This window comes from Amphibalanus amphitrite, unplaced genomic scaffold (assembly GCF_019059575.1).
Source record: "Amphibalanus amphitrite isolate SeventyFive unplaced genomic scaffold, NRLGWU_Aamphi_draft 001164F_arrow, whole genome shotgun sequence".
Lineage (NCBI taxonomy): Eukaryota > Metazoa > Arthropoda > Thecostraca > Balanomorpha > Balanidae > Amphibalanus > Amphibalanus amphitrite.
The window spans coordinates 81,281-105,038 of record NW_024882658.1 but is presented as its reverse complement, the minus strand read 5'-3'; the positions used below and the strand labels follow the sequence as shown (position 1 = coordinate 105,038).

General features: G+C 47.4%; 2 protein-coding genes across 4 annotated transcripts; one reads left to right on the top strand and one right to left on the bottom strand.

The window, feature by feature from the left end:
- Positions 1–2,820: 2,820 nt before the first annotated feature.
- LOC122370731 (mitochondrial import receptor subunit TOM70-like) lies at positions 2,821–18,470 on the top strand. The gene is made up of 11 exons (XM_043346597.1): positions 2,821–3,095; positions 4,011–4,184; positions 4,780–4,987; positions 5,434–5,593; positions 11,000–11,204; positions 11,601–11,735; positions 12,264–12,395; positions 12,820–12,912; positions 13,294–13,390; positions 16,866–16,989; positions 17,317–18,470. Exons 1-11 carry the CDS (start codon positions 2,868–2,870, stop codon positions 17,477–17,479), a joined length of 1,719 nt encoding a protein of 572 aa, XP_043202532.1. The 5' UTR covers positions 2,821–2,867; the 3' UTR covers positions 17,480–18,470.
- On the bottom strand, positions 18,458–23,432 carry LOC122370734 (DNA excision repair protein ERCC-1-like). Of its 3 annotated transcripts, none has more exons than XM_043346602.1 (3): positions 23,242–23,294; positions 19,836–20,217; positions 18,458–19,542 (listed from the first exon to the last, which is right to left on the bottom strand). In XM_043346602.1, the coding sequence occupies exons 1-3, from the start codon at positions 23,274–23,276 to the stop codon at positions 19,147–19,149; spliced, it is 813 nt and encodes a 270-aa protein (XP_043202537.1). In that variant the 5' UTR covers positions 23,277–23,294; the 3' UTR covers positions 18,458–19,146. The 3 variants fall into 3 exon arrangements, with proteins under 3 accessions (XP_043202537.1, XP_043202535.1, XP_043202536.1); XM_043346600.1 differs by having other exon boundaries at positions 18,511–19,542; positions 23,234–23,432; XM_043346601.1 differs by having other exon boundaries at positions 18,511–19,542; positions 23,201–23,378.
- Positions 23,433–23,758: the final 326 nt, after the last annotated feature.

The window sequence follows — 23,758 nt, the reverse complement described above, 5'->3', positions numbered from 1 at the left end:
AAATGCGACGTCGGCTCGACACTCCTTCTGTTCCACAAAAAGCGCGATGAAGTGATGGCGGATAATTCCTCGAATCTGGTGTCATTCTGTGTAGAATTGAACGCTGTATCTAATGCTTGTCTAGAATCGACATTTTATCGTGCACGCCAATAAAAATTGATAAAAGCTTGGTATGGCCAGCAGTGCTCATGGTTCTCCAAATGACAAGTAGGAAAAATAAAATCTGCGACGAGTTATCATTCTCATTCCTCGAATGGCCGGTATCATTAAAAAGCCCGTAAAATGTATTCCCGGACCGGAGACGATTATCGAACCAACGTATTATTCCTTTGTTTATTGGCAACAAACAATCGAGTAGCATACATCGTTCGTGGCGGGGTCCCACTCCTCTCGCGAAACGATGAAACATCCTTCTATTTCACAAATAGTGCTGTGAAGTGATAGCAGAATTATCCTTTTCAGCAGTGCCATATTGTGTAGAATTGATTGCTTTATCAAACAGCTATCTAGAATCTGCACATAATTTTGCGCATCAATATGAAAACTTGGTGTGAACCTCGAAGGTATTGGTTGTTGGGCGAGCAATGCCGAATAGGTAAGCCGGGAAATATTAACGAGTAAGGAAATTGAAAGCTGCGACGAGATGTTACTTTAATTCTTCAAATAATTAGCAGCATTGAATATTCCGTTGAATTTAGAACCCAACATGATTCTAGATTAAATTCACCATTGCCTTGCTTGTTGGCAAAAACAATGAATATGCACACATCGCACGCCGCCCTGGACGCACCCATTGCATTAAAATGCAACGTCGGCTCGACACTCCTTCTGTTCCACAAAAAGTGCGGTGAAGTGATGGCGGATAATCCCTCGAATTTGGTGTCATTCTGTGTAGAATTGAACGTTGTATCGAATGCTTGTCTAGAATCGACATTTTATCGTGCATGCCAATACAAATTGATAAAAGCTTGGTATGGCCAGCAGTGCTCCATTGGCCTCCAAATAAAGACAAGTAGGAAAAATAAAATCTGCGACGAGATATCATTCTCATTCCTCAAATACCCGGTATCATTAGAAAGCCCGTAAAAAGTGTTCCCGGACAATATTCTGGAACCAACGTATTATTCCTTTGTTTATTGGCAACAATCAATTAGCATGCATCGTTCGCGGCGGCGTCCCGCTCCCATCGCAAATATATGCAATATCCTTTTGTTCCACTAATAGTGCGGTGAAGGGATTGCAGATTTATCCTTTTCAATAGTGCCATATTGTGTAGAATTGAGCACTTTATTGAAAAGCCATCTAGAATCGACATTTCATTGTAGGGGAAGTTGGGGCAATGCCGGAGTTGGGGCAAAGCCGAAATTCGAGATATTTCGAAAACCGTAAGACATGGATGCCACCTGTCAGTGATGCTCTGAAGCTTAAGTGACTACAATTATCGCATGTTTGTTACGAGTCGTCATTCGGAATACTTCGGCTGTGAGGGCGCCAAGAGCGTTTTCAAGGTACGCGTTCCTTGTACTACATGCGCCTTTGAAGCTGCATTTCTTACTCATTATGCTACCGTTTGTCTGGCCAATTCGGTCAAGTAATCTTCAGCATGTCTTTGCATAAGTGTGCTGCCCATTTGAAATTTATACGGCACGTTGAAAAGTTATGGGCCTGCAAATGAAAGTATGGCTGGCTGGGGTAATGCCGAAAACGTGCAATTACGCACGTTAAAGCACGCTACGTGGACTTTACTGCTGTAGAATAACAGCACGAATTTTTAGTCACACAAATTACACTTTCAACCGACACAACGACCTGTTACCTATAAGGAATTATTTACCTGGCATTTTCTTATTATATCACACAATTATAACTTCCAGTGTGCACCAAGCGTCATCAAGCTCTTAAAACGCGTGTCAGCTTTGATAAATTCTGGATAAAGTTTGAGATAAAGTGGCAAAACATCAATGTCGGCATTCCCCGTAGATCATTTCTCCCATTTTCGGCTTTCCCCGCAGTCCGGGGCAACGCCGAAAAAGTCACTTCTTTGATATTTTTAGTTTGTGCGCTTAACGGTATGCGAATTCATCAAATGCGCCTGGTATGTTTGGAAGGCAAAAGACTGGCCTCTCGAATGACGCCAACAAGAATAGCTTATATTGTCTACCTTGCGTGCTACGGGCGTCAGAAAAAAAGTATTCGGCGTTCCCCCAACTTCCCCTACGTATCAACATGAAAACTTGATGCAAACTCGAAGGTTAATGTCAGACGAGCAATGCCGACCTAACCTGGGAAATATTAACGAGTAAGCAAATTGAAATCCGCGACGAGATGTTATTTTAATTCTTCGATTAATTAGTAGCATTGAATAGCCCGTTAAATTTAGTACCAAATGTCATTCTAGATTCAATTTATTATTGCCCCACTTGTTGGCAAAAGCAATAAATCTGTACATATCGCACGCCGCCCTGCTACGCTCCCATTGCGTTAGTATGCAACGTCGCCTCGACATTCTTTCTGTTCCACAAAAAGTGCGATGAAGTGATGGCAGATAATCTCTTAAATTTAGTGTCATTCTGTGTAGAATTAAACGCTGTATCGAATGCTAATCTAGAATCATATGTCATTGGTGTCCGTCTATGCAAAGTTCCACTGCAAACTTGAATTTTCGCCTCGGAGCGGTCGCCGACGGGCCGAGTGTCACGTGACCCCAATCTCAGGAGCCGGTCAAGGTCACCTGACCAGAGATCGGTCAGTAGTTCTCAGATTTACCGCTAGAGTAGCGCCACTTGTATCGATGTCCGCCCTTGGACCGTAACGTGAAAGCGGAACGAAAATAATGGGGGAAATTTGGTAGCAAATTCTCTTCAAACATGGCGGCCTCCAGTGGAGCAGTGTCCGAGTCTGGTGCGATACCGAAATGGCAAATTGCGTTAGCAGTAGGAACACCAGTGGTACTTGGAGTTGGTTATTATTTGTATAAGTCATCCAAGACCGAGGACAAAGGCAAAAAGTCCTCTGAAAAGAAAGATTTAGTGGAGAAAACGGCATCCAGTGACAGCGCCGCTAATGCCGCAACACCGCCAGATCCAGTCCCAGAGGTAAAATACGCGTGTTTATGAAAATAAAATGATCATTCTGTTGGTTTGATGTGTTGTAATTTTGAAATCCTTAGTCTGAGCTAACACATTGCTTATAACTTAATTTCATAATAGCTTAGAAGGTTGATATCACAACATGTGAGTGGTCTTCATAGTCAGTTCCTTTCATATCGTATTACCATAAATAAATCAATAATTTTGTATTGTTTTACCATGTTCATGCCATCTTTGATCTTAAAGTTAGACACTTTCAATTGTATGATATATTATGCTTTTAAATGTGGTGCTACAAAGGCAGAATAATTGTATATATGATCCTTACTTTTCAAGAAAAATTGCTAAAAAAAGCTGCCAAGTAGATACAGTGTATGATGAATGTATCTGCTAGTAGAAAAGTGATAAAATCCAAATATATCAAAAGTGCATTAACATCAGAAGATGTATCATATATTTGGCATCTATAAATTGTTAGGATCAATATCAATATGTGCAATAGATTCTATAAATTATGCTTATAAATGTATGCCTTATCTGGATATGGAGCAATGTAAAAGAAAAAATGTTAATAATTCCTATTTTCTTCTTACTTATCAACATTTTACAAATATGTCAACAGTTAATGATTATGCAAACTAAATTCAATTTGTTCCTATTTTGATTGCTTTGTTATTGATAATGCCACTAACAGCTGTGTAGATAATCCAGTTAAAAAAGGAACAATAATTAGAGGAAAGCTCAAAACAGTCAACAGGTTTTTGATGTCAATTTTTTTATTGTTTATTTTTAGAATACTGCATTAGGCTTTGACCATCAATGTTTTGCTCCTCTGCTTAGTAAACATCAACATTGATATTTGTTTTTGTAGATATTTGATTTCTTATCCTTGCAATTGTACCTTCATTTATTTTTTTGCAGACACCACTTGACAAAGCTCGTGCATCAAAAAATAAGGGAAACAAGTACTTCAAGGTGCAGAAATACAATGAGGCAATCAAGTGCTATGACTCAGCTATTGAGCTGTGTCCACCAGACCAGGCCCAGGACCTGTCTACCTTCCACCAGAACCGGGCTGCTGCCCATGAACAACTGGTAAGTGGTGACTGGTAATTCCAGTTCCTGACTGGTTGCATGGCAAGTGGGTAAACACTGAGTGCATGCAGTTATTATTAAGTGAGATTCTCATGTATGTGTAGGTTTTATGTAGCTCTATGTATGATAATACCAATGTTTTTGTTTGTGCCTCAAAGGGAAATCTTGAAAGATGCAAATCCTTTGATGCCATACTTACCTACCTACACTTGCTTCATTTGTTCATTCACCCATTTCTGCATGCATTATTTTTTTTTCTTCAGAAATTCATCACACTTTGTTTTCAGGCTAGTTCAGATTGGAGCATGTGTTTTTGCCAGGCCAGGAGGACACTAGCCTTCTTACAGCTTCTTTAGCATGTAAATTTCAACCATGTGGGCTCACTGCTCAATGCTCACATTTGACTCATTTGTTGATCAAAACTAGGAAAGTTCTTTCATATTTTTGCATCATTCTGTACCACCTGTGCACTGTGTGACATTCCTCGAGGTGCTGCTGTGGTGACAGTCCGCTCCCTGTGCCTCCAGGGTAACCGCGCAGCGTCCCGTCACGACTGACCCATGTTTAGTGACAATGTCCCCCTCCCCCACACCAGGGTAACCACGCGGCTTCCCGCCACGACTGTGACCGCGCGCTGCAGCTGGCGCCGCGCTACGCCAAGGCGCTGCACCGTCGCGCCAAGGCGTGCGAGGCGCTGGGCGAGTTGTCACAGGCGCTGCGGGATGTGACGGCCGTCTGTATCCTGGAGGGCTTCCAGAACCAGGCCACCCTAATGATGGCCGACCGCGTGCTCAAGGAGCTCGGTAGGTGGCCGACGGTGCGGCTGGGAGACGCTGGGGACGAGTCAGAGATAGGGGAGCCGATATCAGTGCAACAAAGCGTCCAGTGGATGGTAGCGGCATTGGTCTGAGTTGGGTGATAGTCTTGCGTTGCTTTGGTAGAATACGATCTTCGGTGTCTTCACCGTTTCTTGCGGGTATGCTTCATTCAATATTTGTGGTAGTCGTTACATAATGTGGTCCAGTCAAAGCAATAGTTAAGTGGTTGTCTGATAATTGTTTGAGTTTAAGAATACACGATTTAATTTAAAAATAGTCTGCATTTTCGTCCTTTTACACATGCTGGATTTTTTTCTTTAAATACCTCTTCAGCACTTCGTCGTAATTCGTACATCGCTTGAGCTGTCCCTGGCGTTCCAAACGTTCATAGTGGGAGTTATGTACTAGCATGTGTTCGTTCATCTCTCCAGGTAAGAGACACGCCAAGGAGGCGCTGCAGAACCGTCAGCCGGTGATGCCGTCCAAACACTTTGTGCAGACGTTCCTCTCGTCGTTTGCCGAGGATCCCCTGTCCGACTGCTGGAGGAAGGAGGACACCAGCGCGCCGACCGCCGACGACGCCGACCTCAGGTCAGTGCGGGGTTAAGGATGGTGCGGTCTGACCTCGTGACCTTGAGCTAGCGCTCGATCGATGACGCGTTCGGCCTCGCGTCGGCTTTTCAACCATAGAACACTTAAGGGTGCGATGTTAATGTTAAGTCAATGGGAGGTGAAAAACCGCAATATCTTGAAAACCGATATAGATATTAGCCTCAAATTTGGCATGTACCTGCTCCATGGGTATACAAAGCCTACTTTGGACAAGCTGTTTGATTCCGTGCAATATTCACGTTAATATTGCACGATAAAGGTGGAAAAACTGAAAAGTTTGAGCCGAAATTCATTAAATGTCATTCAAACTAGGCGCAAAAAATGAATGGCACCCGCATCTCCTCAAAGTGGACAACAATTCTATGTACTCCGATTTTCCATTTTCTTTTTGCAATGTTGCAAAAAATGAAAGTAAAACTTTGCTCATCTTTCATTTTTTGTGTGAGGCATAAAACAAAAAACCGGCTACATAGAAATGTGCACAGAACATTTCTTCACACGAAAATGAAGTTTACTTTTCAGAAATATCTGAACTGTGACTGGAATTAAGCCCGATTCATATCCACTTTTTGACGGTTTTGTTGGTTCAAGGGAGTGCCGCTAGATGTCGTATGGGTCTCCGCCTCGGTCCCTGCCGCTCCCCCATGTAATAAAACCCGCGAGTCGCGCAGACCGGCGGGGAGGGACTGTCAACACACGGTGATTTACGGTCTGGGGTTCCCGCATGTGCCGGTGGCCGTGAAACTCTGCTGGAACAGAAGCGAACTCGGGATTGTCGGAGGAAATTACGGATGGTGGGTGGATTGTATAAGATTAGTGGATTTTATATAAGTAGTATATCGATGCACAGGTTACCACACCTATCCGTGCTTCTATCCTCAGGATACTGAAATCCTTCTCCTCCAAGCCGCAACCCCCCTCCGGGCTGGACAGGCAACTTTATCTCATGCGGGCTGCTCCCTTGGAGCGGCACCGCTGCTCCCGAGGGAGCTGCACCCCGTAGCCGGGTGCAGAGAGTGCTTGGGGGGCTGGTCGACTTGTCCTTTTGGACGGGCTCAGCCCCGGCGACTCTCTAGGGTGCCTGCCCAGACCAATGTCTCCCCCTAATTCCTATCATCCTTCCGGCTCTGCAATGGTCTTGTCGACCGAAAGGGCCTAACCCAACAAAACAAACAAACAAACAAACACAGGTTACCAACTACCAACCTTGGCGCCTATACTTTACCTTTTCCCCGAAATAAACATGGGTATTGCATGTGAACTGTGATGGCATGCTTGAATTTGATTGTGGCCAGTCTGTCTATACGTCAGTAATATTGCAGTCGCATAGTACCTACTCTGAACTCTGAAGCTGCATTTGTATAGCAATCACAATTCACAGCACGTCGGCAAATAATGTGGTATCGGTATATAGCAACCACATGGTGAAGCTCAAGACCAAGAAGGAACAACCAGTACTACTATGCATTGTAATACTCACGGAAAGTAATAAAACAGTGCATCAGTAGTTATATATCAGCGATGCATCACACATAAATCCCCAGTATGGCGTCTGCTCTGCTGACACAGTGCAGAGGCGAAGCCAATGAAAACATACCAGTATAACCGGTACATAATATTGCATCCATGGCATGCATTGACATATTGCATTCGTACATGACACGAAACTGACACAGAACAAGGAGCACAAAATGAGATCGGCATGATGCTGAGCGAAAAATGGATGCTTCGGGTGCACTACCAGCCCAACTGGTCTTTCCACTTCTGTGTTTGTTTGCTTTTCATATGCTTGTATAGCTAGCTCCTCATTGACGCGGCCACTGCAGAGCAGGTGTATCTACTTTTGTTGTATCGTAAAGAAGTCTGTTCATGATGTTTTTGTTTGACGTTGAGTCTCGCATATTCGCTGGTGAAAGAATGTCGCAGTGACGCGTTTGCGTCGCTCGCGGTGCCACTCTTCCTTGTCATCAGCAGTGTTCTCAGCGATTTGGGCACGCTCCACAGCAGTGCTTCCAAGGCTGTCTAAAAACTCCTTTGTTTTGAGCTGATATTGCTGAATATCGCGGTCCTCTAAGTCGGGTGCTGCACAGCCGGGTCCGTAGTCCCCATCTGTCCCCGCGAGAGAGCGCCGAACGTATCTGCTAACCCTTTTGGCCGGATCGTTGGGACGTTGGAGACGTTTCTTTTGTGCGACATTGACATATTTTTTCATGATCTTTGTTGGACTTTTTTTGAAATTTTTGTTTGAAAACATCGATGTGCATCTGGCTGCCGGATTGGAAGGCTAAAGCTGCTGCGGCACAGTGGTCATGGTACCCACGCTTCTGGTAGTGGTTTACCCGTTTACCGCCGAGGGTTTTTGCCTCGGCGACAAACGACAATGCTTTCAAACGAGAAATAGATGAGAAATGGAATACGAATCTTCCAGCTCATAGTTTGCTCCATTAAAATAAGATTGTGCGCATGGGGCTTAGCTTCAAATGGGAAAATAGATGCTGAACTTCCCGTTGTTGTTACGGAGCGAGCGAAGCAAGCGAAGTCTTTTCAATATAACGGATAAAGCTCAGTAAGAGCGGCCCTGCCCGACCCGGCCCGGGCTGTAACGCTTTTGAAAGGCTAAAAAAAAAACTCAGCAACCGCTGGGCCGATTTACTTGCGGTAGTTTTTGTATAGCTTGATTCCTTCTACCAAGTATTTGACTTCTTTCGATGCATATGGGTGACCCCCTATGCACGTGCCACGTGCAAAACAAAGAGGAGTCATTTTTGTAACAATTGCAATATCTCGGTAGTTACTGGGCCGATTGCGCTGAAACTTTGCATGTAGGTAGGCAGTAGGCACCCACTAGGCAATGCATTTTCATGTCCCACAGTCCATGTGGGGTGCTGCGGCACGTGCGCACGTACAGGGGTCGATTCCAGCTCTCGAGAACGGCTGGACTGATTGCGCTCAGATTTGGTTAGCGGTTAGGGATCCGTTAGTAGGGTGCCGTGCAAAAGTCAGTTGGGACCCATTTTGCACGTGCGCACGTGCAGGGTGCCGCTTCTAGATCTTGAGAACGGCTGGGTCGATTGCGCTCAAATATGGCACATTGCTAGAGACCGGTTAGTAGGGTACCGTGCACAAGTCAGTTGGAGGTACCCCCTCACAATTTCCCACGTGCAAGGCCCACCCTCTCGCTCGCTCCGTTTGTCGTCCTATAAGGCGTTTTACTGCTGGTAGTATGTGTAGCAATGTGAATCTAGCACTGCATTTCACTAAAACAATGCCGTCAGGTCAATCATGTGAGGATATCAGACGCATTCTTGTGACTAGAGCTGCGGCAGACTCAATATTCGATAACATGTATCCATATCAAATAATCAGTTTCGTTCTAACTGGGTAGGACGTACAGTCCACAGCAGAAGTAATGTGGGGTTTCAGTCATGGGTATGTTCTGCTTCTGAAGCTCAGGAACGATTAGCCAGGCTACAATGAAACTTTGAATGTAGCTTATATGTATCGTCACCCTTGCAGCTGCAATTTTAGCTATTGACATCTTCTTTTCGATCACCCCGCATTAAACAATCGCCAGTCAAAGCCAATCGTTGAGATTGGTAAAACCCTACATTACTTTAGCGGTGGGCTTGTACCTACACCAGGCTAAGGACGGCGCTGGGAAGGCCTGTCGAGAGACGTGTTCCGCGCGGTGTTAACACACCATGATCTCCCTCAGTCGGCGCCGCCCGCCGCGCCGGCGCAGTAACCAAACGTCGTTATCGTAAGGGCCGTGAAATGAGGAGGGGGAGAAGGTCATTAACGTGGGAAAAAAGCGCCCCACCCTGGTGACATCTACTGGCTGAGAATCGGAGTAGTAGTGCTCGAACACCAACGCTGAGCGGAGCCACCTCCGAAGTTAACGCACCCTTAACCCGCGACCTGGTGGGGGGGGGGGGCTATTTTTTGCCCCCCCCCTCCAGACTTTTCGATATATCTCCAGAACCGCTGCGCCGATCGTCACCAAACTTTCAGTACCCTCCCGGACATCAATTTTACACATTGTGACCAAAAACTTTTCCAAAGGCTATGATAGGTTGGCCGGAAATGACGTCAGAGTGACGTCATGTTCTGCCGTTTTCGACCCCAAAAAAGGGTTTCGCGGGAAGAGCTGTCAGGCCCATAGCTTTGCAAATACAGAAAATGATAAAGACATAAAAGCTGTAGATTGAACAGGGCTACAAAACTGCTATCTCGGATTTTTGAAATTTTTGGATTTTGACCCCCAAAAATCAAAAAATAGATTTTTTGGATATAATAATCGAAAAATCCAAAAAGTTTTTTGAATTTCGCAAAAACCGGAATATATGTGATAGTCCTTACCGCCTTCCATCCACATACCAAATTTGAGATTGATACCTCTTTTTTTGGCGAAGTTATAGCGAAAAAACTGTTCAAAATTGATGACGTCAAATTTTCAAACTCAATTTTTAGCAATTATAGACCTCGTAGCGCAAAACAAAGACCACCATTAGACTCCCCGTGACGAGCTGCATCGAATCAATACCCATTTTATGCAAAACTATCAACTTTAAAATTTGACCTTTTTTGGCCTGACCTTGACCTGACCTTGACCTGAACTTCACCAGAAAGTGACCTAAGCCGTACCTGATAGTCTTATAACCAACATCATTGAGTTGGAAATGAAAAATTGGCCATGAAACATGTATCACACAACCTTAGTAAACTTGGGCTCATGTGACCTGACCTGTGACCCTTGGTGACCTGACCTGTGACCTGACCTGGTATTGCCAGTGACCTCTAATAGCAACATATCTACTAGGCAACTGACGCCCTACCGCTGATTCTCGACAAAATGCGTTTTCCTCGGTGTTATATTGCATTCCCTAGAAGACCCGTGAACGGTGAAACATTTCATCTTTGACCTGACCTGTGACATCATCAGTGACCCCGAGGTCAATGAAATTTGGGTTCCTTCGACAAATTTGACAGGCCTTTCGAACGCCGTTTGAATTTTGCGGATCCGTCCAGTAGTTTCGGAGATACGAGGGGGGCAAAAATAGCCCCCCCCCCCACCAGGTCGCGTTATAAACAGACCCCACCAGGGCGCGGGTTAAGTTTTAGGTCAGAGCTAGTGGAGAATGGTCTTGAGAAAGATTGGGTCACATGTGTAGCACATATTATAACACTGTTCTAGTGCTACATCGATGATATCATCGTAATCAAAGTTGAAGCTACTTCTGGGTCTGAATGTGAATAGGATATTGTTTCCTGGCTGGTCACCTTGTGAACTGTGTAACACTAAGGACCTCACATAAGCGCTAACACCGGTAACTTAGTCAATATGGGTCCTACTCCTGACCCTCCCCTCTGCGCCGACGCCGGCAGGGGCTGGGCGCGCGCGTGTCGCGCCATCCAGACGAGCAGTTACGAGGATGTGGTGCCGGCGTGCTCCGAGGAGATCGAGTCTGCCGGCCCACGCCGCCTGGAGGCCACTCTGCTGCGCGGCACCCTGCACCAGCTGACCGGCCAGAACCGGGCCGCCCGAGACGACTACACGGTCGTCATCGAGGATAACGCCTCGTCGTCCAAGGTGAGCATGGATCGGGGCTCGAGCCGGATGAATCTCTACCCTGTGACGTTGGCGGCCAATGTGTATTGTTTTGCCGTAATCACCTTTCCCGGTTCCCCCTACTGATTCTGTTGCAAGCGTTCCAAGCCGATCGCGGTGCATGACGTGCGAGGGTCAAATAACCGATCTTGTCAACTAGCTGCTTTGTCCCATTAAGACTACTCCAGTGACTCCTTTGTGCTCAGTGTGCTGATTTGGGCTTTGTATACTCCAGTGACTGTTGAACCCTGTGTCTTGCTAGGTGACTGTTGTGCCGTGTGGCTGGTCAACTGACTTAAATGATCCTTTGGCTACTCCAGTGACTAGGTATGTAACCCTTTGACTTGCGTACTGACTGTTGTGCTCCTACGCCCACAGCTCCGTGTGAACGCGCTCATCAAGCGGGGCTCGATCCACCTCCAGCTGGACGCCCCCGAGGCCAGCGTGGCCGACTTCAAGAAGGCCATCGACATCGACGAGAAAAACTCCGACATCTACCATCACCGCGGCCAGGTCTGTGAATGGACGTCATAGCAATGTTCATTCTAAATTCACTTCCATCACGGGCCCTGATCCCCTGAGCTCACCATCACTACTGTCACAGACGGTGTCTCGGTCCAAACTGTATTCGAGCCGGCCGGGTAGCCCCCGGGTCACAGAGGCAACGCCACCACGGTGCACATACGAGTGCCCCCCAGCACGGATGTCACGAGCGCAAGTACGCGTGCACCGGCGGCCGCCAGCTCAGCTCCATGACAACTACAATGGACCTGCTTAGAGAGAACCAGGATTTTAAGCGTTTTTTTTTTAGGGTGCCCTGACATTGAACTAACAGCATCAGTTTTATCTGGCCTCTGAGTGGGCTATTTATCGGTTTTCTTGAGGCAATGGCAAATGCGCAGAGTGTTTGAAGCCGGAAAAGTGACGTTGAATATAAAGCGTTTTGGTATGGTTCTAGACCTAGAGGTTGTGTCTAAGTGTTGCTGCTTACTCGATCACATGCCTCATCGTCACGGCCTGCCCACGTTTCTCTTCCAACAGATCAACCTGCTGATGGAGATGACAGACCAGGCCATGGCAGACTTCGAGACGGCGGTGAAGCTGAAGCCGGACTTCCCGATCGCCTGCGTTCAGAAAACGTACACCGACTACCGTCACGCCTGTGCCACCGAGGTAGGAATCGGACCGAATCCTGTACACGGATAGGGTAGGACCCGTGGCGCCGTGGAGGTAGGACCCGTGCTGCGGAGGTGGGACGCGCCTTGCGGAGATGGGCGCGCGGTGCAGCGGCGGGGAGCGACCCTGGTCAATGTGCTCGGCTGCAACTTTATCAAATGGGTGGTGTGGTGATTTTTAGGTGGGGAAGTATTATTCTGCTGGTTACTGCCTGACTCTGCTGTTTGGTGTTTTGCCCTGCTATTTAATAGATACGATTCTTCATTTTTCAACCAGTTCATTTATCGGGATCACTTAAAGTCTACTATCTCTGTATGTACCTGGCTGTTTACTGGCTCCTTCGTGCTTTGAGTAGAAACGAACCACTGTTGTGACTGTCTTTGACTGATATTGCCGCCACTTACATGCTTTTGTATTTCAGAATCGTGCCAAAATTGCCAAGGTGAACGAAGAGTTCAAGTCTCTGATATCTCGCTTCCCCAACTGCTCAGAGTGCTACGTCCTGTACGCCCAGGTGAGAGAGCGCGGAGTGGGAACGCTGCCAGACGGGTCAGGTGATAGAAAGGGTCTTTGTTTTCTGGACGGTGTCCGCTGTTGATTGCAGGTCCAAAAAAAAAAATGATGACTGGCAAACCGGATTATAATTTTATTCTTCAGATTTGTGTTCCAAAAGTTGACGTATTTACACATTTTGTTATATAGAATCGAGCCATGTCACATAACCGAAATGTTTGTCCTCATGCCTCATACCTCATGTTTGCCGATTGTCAACGGGACCAATAGGTATTTTGGTCACCACGTAAGAGCGATTCTGTATAATCGGTCACAGGTGATGGTACCCTGCTGTATCTGTGCCGGCCAGCGGTGACAGCGTTCCGTCGTGTCTGTGCCGCAGGTAATGGCCGACCAGGAGAAGTTCCAAGAGGCCGACGAACTGTTCAAACAGGCCATCCAGGTGGACCCGGACAGGGCCACCGTCTACGTGCATAGAGGTGAGTCGTGGACTCGTCCTGAGCGCTCGGTAGCTGCTGGATGGCCGCCTGTGGTAGTCGTTTTAGTGTCCAATAGCATTCCTTATCACAAGTCATCTTCTTGAGTCTCATTCCTTATCACAAATCATCATCAGGGTCCTGAACACCACGCCACTGCTTTCAAAGTTGATAAACTTAAGTAAAGTGAGAGTGCATTTGCTTGCTTTCTGCCATGATGGTGTGTGGTAGCATGTCCAGGACTCGAGAGAACGTACGGCTCTCGCGACATTAAGCGGTAGGTTTTGCACTTTTACATTTCCGGTTATATCTCAGAAACTAATCGATCTACGATGAAGCCATTTTACACGACCATGGCCGGCTTGTGAACCAACAAGTCGATCGGATCTTCAACACTTAAAACTTAAAGGGACCCTCCCACCTTCAAAAAAGTTAATGAATTGGCATAAAAGTGATGTAGCGTGAATCACAAAGAGCGAAAATGAACATCTACCAAATTTTACCGGAAAATATTCACCCGTTTTCGAGATATAAGACTTTTATTTTTGTTTACTTTTTGGGAAATCCGCTGTTTCTATGACGTCACATAAAGGTTTTCTTTACGTCGGCATTTGGAAGCAATAGTTTGGTATCAAAGTGCGACAAATATTGCGCGAATGATGCGTTTATCTTATCAAGGTCAATATATGATGGCCAATAAAGGATTCCAGGACAATTCTTATGGTATTTCTTCGTATCGCAATTCTTCGTCTGCAAATCTTCGTCAGGGCATTTATTCGTACCTATCGCATTACTTTGTCTCGCACCAGGGTATATGTAAATCGGCTCGCATTTCTTCTTCAACGCAAATATATGCAAGAGTAAGCATTGAGGGACAAATAAATGCACCGACGAATATTTGTAGACGAAGAAATGCGGACGAAAAATTGTGCTACGAAGAAATGTCATGCGAGGATTCGTTCGGGTACCATGACATTTATGTGATTTCAAAGTCAAGGTTCACAGCTGATCTGCTAAATCAAGCCAAGAATCCAAACTATCAAAAAACTATAAATATTTGTTTGTCTGTCACAGAGGTCTCAAGCAATATTAGGTTGACATATGTTGAATCAAAAATCTACTGCCACAACTCACACCTCCTGCCTTAGTTTATCATTGTTGTTTTAACTTGCTTTCAAGAGAAACAGAAGCCAGTATCTGATATCACTTCAGATGATTGTTTCAAGATCTGAGTTCAAATGGAAATAAAAGCAAGATCAAGATGAAACAGGGATTATTGCTGTTAAAGTAGTTTGGCCATGATACAACAAGCACATAAATCATTAGCCAAATCAAATACTGGTTGGTTTGTCAAGATGTTTGTTGTCTGTCGTCTGTCGAGCTGCTATGAACACTGAACGCTCTCACTCTTACTTTAAAGAGAGTAGTTTAAGTTGAATGGTAGTGAGCTGTAATTAGACAAAGCAGCTATTCAGTGCTCACATCAAGCCAAGCTAGGAAATGGCATCAACTGTGGTGGGAGGAAGCAGGTTCGGGAGCCCTATGTTGTAAACTTCTGTTATGTCTTGTGTTTGATCAACTGATGTTTTCTGCTCTGTTTTGTGCAGTGATAGTAGCAGGTAACTGCATGCTTGTCAAATTATGTGAATAAACGAATTCATAACATTGCATTTTTCTCTCCATGCAAGGAACAAGTAAGATGTTGTAGAAAATGTAATAGAGGCTGCATTGCTGATTTTGCACTTTATCAGAGCTTTATTTAGAATTGCTTTCCTGAAAGCTACACACAGGCCACAGTGCTGAAATTCACAATGTCATAGCTTTTGGCAGAAAAAAGAAAAGACTTACCTAGGTAAAATTGGCTGAAAGTATGGCAGAGCAGGTCTTGATGCGTATGCCCATCCGTGTGCTTGCCGAAGCCGAACTGACTGCAACACATTTAACTCTGACCCACCATGGTGGCTGGCATATCCTGAACTTTCACCACTCTAAACAAGACAACTTTCAGCCCTCAGCATTGTATTAAAACACTGTACAAAACACTCAAAATTTGTTTCAGTGCCATCCACGGACAACATCAGTCGCCATTCACCAGGCCAGTAAAAACAGAATAGATAATAGCTTCAAACCCATGTAGTCAGAGTTACTAGGTCTGCACCTCAAAACAAAATCCAGGTGACATTCACCACGCCAGTAAAAAACAGGTACTTAGGTAACGTAACAGCTTCAAATCTGGTAACATGTTGGTCAGACTTTACACTACCATATTTACATGGAGTAATATGATACCAAACAATAGTGCAACCATTCTGGACAACAAAAGTGTATGATAAAATTAATTTAGAATACTCTGGCAGCATGATTTACGAGCACAGGCAGGTGTTACCTACCAGCCTTCTCAATGCTCGTAAAACCAACATTGTAGTTTTGATTTTACCTTACATGATAACACACTTGGCTGCAATGGCACATTTAATTTAATACTGTGAAAAGACCAGTTATAACCACTTCACAAGCACAATTACACCTCATGCCGACATCCTTTTCCAAAGACAGTCAGCAGCGTCTTTCGTCAAAACTGGAAGATAAATCCCCTTTCAACTGTTAACATCAAAAATATTTCTTCATGGTGTGACTGTGATCTCCATATGGAAACCTTGCAGGAAAATTATTAATGTCAATTGTCAGCTCTTCAAATTTCTTTGGACTTTAACTTGCAGTACCATATCCAGTTTGCTTTGATATTTTGTTTTTTATTCCATGTTGAAGTTGAACACCAAGCTCCAGATATAGCAGGCAGCTTGATCATCTTCGGCCTTGGTATAATATCAGTCCAAGTTCCAGTGGTGGGTATCTTCTAATATTCAAATTAAAATGAAAAGCAATAGGCTTTCTCAGCGCCGACGACGGATTTCACGTTGATAAAAAAGGGAGCTCAAGGTCAGCAAAACTCGGGTTCAAGGAATGGCGGGCGTTGAAATGACTGCTGACGTCATCAAAAAACCGCTAATGGTTAAGAGATAGGGACTAAGCTGGTCCCACCCTGCAAGTAAAGGGAAGAAATTTCTTGAACACCATAAAGCTACGGGGGTTGCGACCAGGATAAATGGTGGTTTCTGAGCCTGGCCGCAAACTTGGCTATCTCAACTCAAAACTAATGTTAAGGTGGGATGGTCCCTTTAAGACGACGACGATATAGCCTGAAGTACACTAAATTTTCTACTCTAGGTGCAAAACCTACCGCTAAAACCCGCGAGACCTGTACCTAAGAGTACCATAACGATGAGTGGATACTGCGCTCCTGGTCGCGCGAACGGCCAACAACTAACATTGATCCTTCAGTCTATCAGTCGCGTTTACCTTTTAATTGTACCAACGGCCCGTCTCGCTATGCCTTCCTCGTACGTCACCGTCCGCCATGCCTGACTCGTACGTCACCGTCCGCCATGTCTAATGGGCTCGTCCGGCTCCTTGCCAGGCCTGCTGCAGCTGCAGTGGAAGGGAGACGTCACAGAGGCCACCAAGCTCATCTCACGCTCCCTGGAGCTCGATGACAAGGGCGAGTTCGCCTACGAGACGCTCGGCACCATCGAAGTACAACGGTCAGTACAGCTACGGCGAACCTCAAGCGCGTGGTCTACACAAAAGCCGCATAAGAGGTCTACACTGACTACACGGTTAGGATTACATACACTGACAGTCGCGGGTACCGGGGAGGGCTAACATGCAATGTCCGAGATTCGCTTTTTACCTGGTGTGCCCAGTTGACAATTTAGAATGAATATAAGCATAGAATTAAATGCTGTTTGGTTTTTGTCACCAACTTATCATTGTTTTTTTTTTTTAACTTGACACTGAGTAGTCTTACTTCTTCACTGCGTTCACTGTCCTATCTGTCGGCAGTAACTGACACGGCTGTCTTATTGCAGCGGTAACCTGAGGCGGGCGATGGAGCTGTTCGACAAGGCCATTCCGTTCGCCAAGACGGAGGCCGAACTGTCTCACCTGTTCTCGCTGCGGGACGCCGCCCAGGCACAGGCCGAGGTGGCTCAGCAGCTCGGCATCAGCGTGCCCACGCCGCCTGGACTGTAGGGACGCCGAGCGACCGACTTACGGCCGGGCACCGAATCACGGAACCTGGATCGGGACTGTGCTGTACCGAGCAGCCGACAGGACCGGGCACAGCGAGCAGCCGCCGCGGCCCGTGACCGGCACCTGACGGTCCGGCGCCGCTCTGCTGGGAAGGAGGCATTGGTTGGAGGGGAGTGATTACATCAGGATTACTCAGAGGAGTATGTGGAGGAAAAGGTAAACAATGCAGTGTCATGCAATGTAGAGCTTCCGCTTATGGCGGTCGGTAATCGGTTCGTTTTTTATGGCTTTGTATTTGGTGCTGGTCATTTCTGATGCCCCTTACTGGTTATGTGGGCGGATACTGTTGGTCGGTATGGTCTAAACTCAAGAAGCAGAAGAGGGACGCTTGATTTTTGTTGTGGCTGAATTTCTCATACGATTTTATCGTATTGCTCTGGTGATTTTATCACCTGAAGATTCTCGCCGGGTCCAAAGTAAAACTAAACTTGCCACGAAAACTTATATTCCCCAGTGATTGTGATATGCCGCTGCTAATCTTGCTTCGAACGATACGGGCTCGCGTGCCATGTTGGTGCAGTATGTCTCTGGATTCAGGATCCATTCAGTCGCTGGCTCCAGCCTCGTGACTTCATTGTAACAGGGAATCACCTTTGGATGCGGGGCTCAGTGGTGTTGTGCGTATGCGAGCGAGTGTGTGTGTGTGACTAGCTGTGCGTTCAGGTACGATCGTCTGCTGTATAGGTCCAGCGGGCAGCGGGTGTGGAATGTGGATGTGGCTTGTTATATCCATCATAGCGCGATTGAGAGGGTGCTGTTTGTTATAGCGTATGCCTGCCAGCCGACACGTTGCAATTTCTGCTGTGATCGCGGTCTTTGCGCCCGACCAACGGTGGACCTCGATATAATCCAAGCTGTGGCATTAGTTGTCCGTTTTCCAAGGGGTCGCCCAGACCCGGTTTCCGTAGACAATATATCGATGATTCCATAACCGTGCTGTATGTACTTCGCCGAGACGGGGAATAGCTAACTATGCGCAAAAGTTTATGTACGATTCGACGAGAAATATGATTTTACATGGGCTAATAACACATTATAAGACAGACAGGCCGGGGTGGACACATTACAAAAGCGCTGGCAGTAGACGGGTAAGTACCCGTCTACTAGCAGTACTACCAGTACCAGTACTATGACCAGAAGCACAGTACTGTGCTACTGACCATTTCACACTCGCAGTCACACGAAAACGCTCGTTCATTTACACTAACATGACGCGACAACTGGCATGGGGCAGTTGATGAATAACTGAACGTTACAAAAAGATCAGGTACTGCAATGACGGCAGAAGTTGGTCACGTTCGCCTCGGTGAGGACACAAACCCGCCAGATTTCGGAACGACGGACCTCTGGGAGCAGGCGGAGAGCATACAACAGGCCAGAGATCTTCCTAGTCCGAAAAGGAGGCGGGGCAAGGAACACCACCTACCGGACTCTGGGAGCCGCAGCCCAGGCATGGACCTCAGCCATCACGGGTTGGAGAACTGCCACTCACTGGGCTATCCATCTAAAAAAGTGATAGATTCGCTGAGCGTCAGAACGTCAACCCCCAGCCTTCTCATTATCCCAGCCTTCTCATCATTGGCACGGTCACTGCCTCCATCGTCGGCTCACTTTCGTTTTGTCGGACTGCCGGTCCGTCTGACGGGCATATGTAGCACCTCGTAAAGCCGTTTGGCCTTGCTCGGTCCAATACCCGTACAGAGAGCCAGCTCTTCCTCCGTGGCCCGTATCACGTGCGCCAGCGAGCCGAAGGCGTTGAGCAGCGCGGCGGCGTCACTGCGGTTCACCGAACGCACTGAGGTGAGCGCGTCGGTGACCTGCGCCAGAGCTCCTCCCGACTGAGGCTCTCGGATCAGCTCAGCAGATTTGTGCTCGTACGCCTTGTACGTGTCCAGGATGCGGCCGGCCTCGTCGGCACTCCAGGCGAGCATTAGCGTCATGTCACAGCGGAGACACAGACGCGTCAGCTCCTTGAGCGCGTGGTGCGGCTCTCGGACGTCCACCTGAGGAATATCAGTGGGACAACGTCAGCGAACTGCTTCTAAAGGAGGCAAGGTGGCACGTACGAGATGTTTTAGGGTAGCGATATAGTAGTGATAGCGGTATGGTAGCATGTGGTAAGTACAGTTCTCTGGCCAAATTGGCAATAAACACAAACTCAACATGACCTTTTCTATCAGAAGTCTTGCAAATCGTAATGCATGGTTTTCGGTCATGAAATGCCTACCTATCTCAAGTGTACGAGGGCATCCTTCCTCGCATTTCGGATCACTGGACCCACACTCGCCCGTCTAACCTGTACGAGCAGGACGCGGAGCTCGAACGCCGAGCCGAGTGCCTGGACACGCTCCGCCGCGTAGCCGGGGTTCAGCTGGTGATAACGCAGGCTCAGGAAGAGGGCGCACGTCTTGGCGCCGAGCACATAGTCGGGCTGGATGTCGCTGAACTCCCAGGGCACGCTGCAGATGGCCTTCAGCACGGGGTTGCCGCGCTGCCGGTGGTTCACCAGGATGCTGTACCCGGAGCCGATCGAGCGGGCGGTACCGGTACCAGTACCGCTCCCCGTACCGGACCCCGCGGTCCCCGCCGGTGGAGCCGTGGGAGGCGGCTCATAAAACTCTGAGCTCTTCAGGCCCTCAAAAGCCTGTCCAAACTCAGAGCTGGCCATGTCCGATATCCTGTGATCAGATGTTTGTTAAATTACTATATTATCAGAAGTTAAAATTCGGTGATACAACTGGGTTTTCCAAAGTAAGACCAGATAGTATGTCCATACATCAGATTGCCCTCTGAATCAGAGTCTAATGTGATAGGTACTGCTTCTTTGTGCACCACTCACCAGGCACCTTCCACTAAAACCTGATCTATTAGTAACTAGCAATTAGCATCATACACATATCACTTTGTTGAAGTCAACATACTACATAGCTGAATCAAGATAAAGTATCAACCTGTCAACATTCAGATTCAGGTCAAAACTTGAGCTGTTCCAATTCAAGGGACTATACAGATGAATTGTATGGTTGTAGGTGTAGGTGGTGTTGTGGTGCTGTGGGGCTGTTCACCACATATCAGTGACTGGGTTTTACGTTAATCAGAAATGGAGAATATCAACCTGGTGCGTGTTCCAAAAATTCAATCAGTTCGATCCAAACGGCCCCAAGTAAAAGAATTAATCAAAAGAGCGGGTTGTTATATTTAAATTACCAAAACGAAGTCAAAAACCAAAACAGCGAATCAGACAATGGAGCAACGAAGAGACGAGAATGAAATCCAAGTTTGCCAAATATGCCCTGCCTAATCTAAGTTATAAATCCCGGACAGAACGGGCCAAATCGCGGAGCCAGACGTGACGCGTCTGCTCGGGCCAAGAGCTCGGCCAGAAGTCCCTGGGAGCGCGCGGCCCGACGCAGCGGGCCGGGCCCAGTCATGCGCAGAAGCACTCGGACACCACGTGGCTGCCGATCGGAGCGCGGATTGGTCACTGGCCGACGCACTGCGGCAGCGCAGGCCGCAGGCACGCGGTCGCATCGTGATGGGACAAAGTTCACGAACAGACACGTCCTGGGCCGCCCCCCAGCGCCGGGGCGGGGTAGCGACGTCACAAGTCGGCGCGCGAATCGGTCTGCGCCGGGAACTCCCGTGCCGGCCGGCGACACACGTGGTTACCACAGTACTCACCGCCTCAGCGCGGAGCGCATACACGATAAGCCAAAACAATCACTTTTCACATCACTCGGTGCACGACGCGATCGACACTTCACTGCGCGACGCAATAATCACTACACGGTACGGCGCAACGCAATCGTCACTGCACGGTCCTGCGCGACGCAAGAATCACTACACCGCGCGACGCAGTTATCACTTCACTGTCGGCGCCACGCGATCAGGATCGTCCTCGAACGCACGTACGCGGGCGCACTTAAAAGTATCGGAAGTCCGGTTGCGGCCGGAACTGCACGCGGCGGCCGCTGCGGGTGTGCACCGGCGCAGCCGCGGACGGCTTGTCGTCCTTGGCCGGCGATGCGGAAGACGTCACTCCAGGTGACGTAAAACCCAGTCACTAATATGTGGTGCTGTGGGGCTGTTCACCACATATCAGTGACTGGGTTTTACGTTAATCAAAAATGGAGAATATCAACCTGGTGCGTGTTCCAAAAATTCAATCAGTTCGATCCAAACGGCCCCAAGTAAAAGAATTAATCAAAAGAGCGGGTTGTTATATTTAAATTACCAAAACGAAGTCAAAAACCAAAACAGCGAATCAGACAATGGAGCAACGAAGAGACGAGAATGAAATCCAAGTTTGCCAAATATGCCCTGCCTAATCTAAGTTATAAATCCCGGACAGAACGGGCCAAATCGCGGAGCCAGACGTGACGCGTCTGCTCGAGCCAAGAGCTCGGCCAGAAGTCCTTGGGAGCGCGCGGCCCGACGCAGCGGGCCGGGCCCAGTCATGCGCAGAAGCACTCGGACACCACGTGGCTGCCGATCGGAGCGCGGATTGGTCACTGGCCGACGCACTGCGGCAGCGCAGGCCGCAGGCACGCGGTCGCATCGTGATGGGACAAAGTTCACGAACAGACACGTCCTGGGCCGCCCCCCAGCGCCGGGGCGGGGTAGCGACGTCACAAGTCGGCGCGCGAATCGGTCTGCGCCGGGAACTCCCGTGCCGGCCGGCGACACACGTGGTTACCACAGTGTAGGTATTGTAGGTGTAGGTTGTAGGTTGGTAGGTTGTCGGTTGGTTACGGAGCGAGCGAAGCGAGCAGAGTCTTACGTAGAATAACGGAAATTTCTGAGTATGAGCGGCCGGCCGGCCGGCCGTGGTCACGATTTTGCGACGGTTATATCTCAGCAACCACTTGACCGATTTACATGTGGTAATTTATGTAAGGTAGCTTCATTCCTTCTACCAAGTATTGGACTATTCGCGATGCATTTGGGTGACCCCTTATGCACGTGCCACGTGCAAAACGAAGAGGTGTCAGTTTTGTAATAGTTGCAATATCTCGGTGACTACTTGGCCGATTGCGCTGAAAGTTGGCATGTACCTAGGTAGGCACCCACTAGGCAATGGATATACATGTGCCAGAGTTGGGGTGCTGCTGCACGTGCACACGTGCAGGGGTCGTTTCCAGATCTCGAGAACGGCTGAACCGATGGCGCTCAAATTTGGTACACGAAAAGGGATCAGTTAGTAGGGTGCCGTGCACAAGTCAGTTAGGACCCATTCTACACGTGCGCACGGCACGTGCAGGGTGCCGCTTCCAGATCTTGAGAACGGCTAAGCCGATTGTGTTAAAATTTGGCACATCGCTAGAGACCGGTTAGGTAGTAGGGTGCCATGCACAACTCAGTTGGAGGTACCCCCCCCCCGCAATTTCGCGCGTGCAAGGCTTCACCCTCTTGCTCGCTCAGTGAGTCGCCCCAAAAGGCGTTATACTGGTAGGTTAGCAGGCTCGTAGGTAAGGTAAGGTCAAGTAAGATTAGTTTTGTTTCTGCTTGAATTGTACCTGATTTTTTAGCAATAAATTAATTTCTAGGTTGATTTAAGGTTTGTGAAAATATGATATGGTTTTTACTTTATTCAATTTTGAGCCCAGTGTGCAAAAGAGGGATTTCGCCGTGAACTGTGTTTCGCAAGTGACATTCACTCACCACACAGTGTACTGAAAAATTATAAAATAATACCTGTAGACCTTATTACACAACAGCTTCTTCTGACTATTCCCATGTCTTCAAACTCTGTTCAAAGGGAATCTACCAATGCCGGAAGGAAACGTACAAAACACTAACTTTCGACAACTCTCCTTGGATATTAGCTATCATCAGCAAACAGATTAGTAATTTTGAACAAAACTGAACGGCTGAGCTGCGTGCTATATGTATCATGTTTATTCGCTACCAGATTAAAGTAAAAACTTCACGTAGTGAAAATTCTTTTTTGCCAGGCGGTACAGCATACATTCAGGCGTCCGCTTAGCGAGACATCTATTGGCGAAAAGAAGAAACACGCTTATCTCGACTGGCGCAGCGGCGCTCCCAGTTTGTTCGCAGTTTTAAGTTTTAACCCTATTCCTGGCGGGGGGGGGGGGGCCTCAGGAGCCCCCCTGAGGTTTTTTGGTTATATCTCCCAAACGCTTTGAGCTAGGAAGCTCAAATTTTCTGACTTTTTCTAAAAGGCTTTACGCAACATTTCTGAAAATTTTGAGTTGA

What these genes read in the sequence shown, in the direction of transcription:
- LOC122370731 (XM_043346597.1), top strand. Translation starts at nt 2,868, where the DNA reads ATGGCGGCCTCCAGTGGAGCAGTGTCCGAGTCTGGTGCGATACCGAAA. An exon ending in CCGCGTGCTCAAGGAGCTCG is followed by an intron (nt 4,988 to 5,433) that starts GTAGGTGGCCGA and finishes TCATCTCTCCAG; the next exon opens with GTAAGAGACACGCCAAGGAG. An exon ending in TCTACCATCACCGCGGCCAG is followed by an intron (nt 11,736 to 12,263) that starts GTCTGTGAATGG and finishes CTCTTCCAACAG; the next exon opens with ATCAACCTGCTGATGGAGAT.
- LOC122370734 (XM_043346602.1), bottom strand. Translation starts at nt 23,276, where the DNA reads ATGGGAATAGTCAGAAGAAGCTGTTGTGTAATAAG. An exon ending in AGAAGCTGTTGTGTAATAAG is followed by an intron (nt 20,218 to 23,241) that starts GTCTACAGGTAT and finishes ATCTGATCACAG; the next exon opens with GATATCGGACATGGCCAGCT. An exon ending in TCCGCGTCCTGCTCGTACAG is followed by an intron (nt 19,543 to 19,835) that starts GTTAGACGGGCG and finishes GATATTCCTCAG; the next exon opens with GTGGACGTCCGAGAGCCGCA.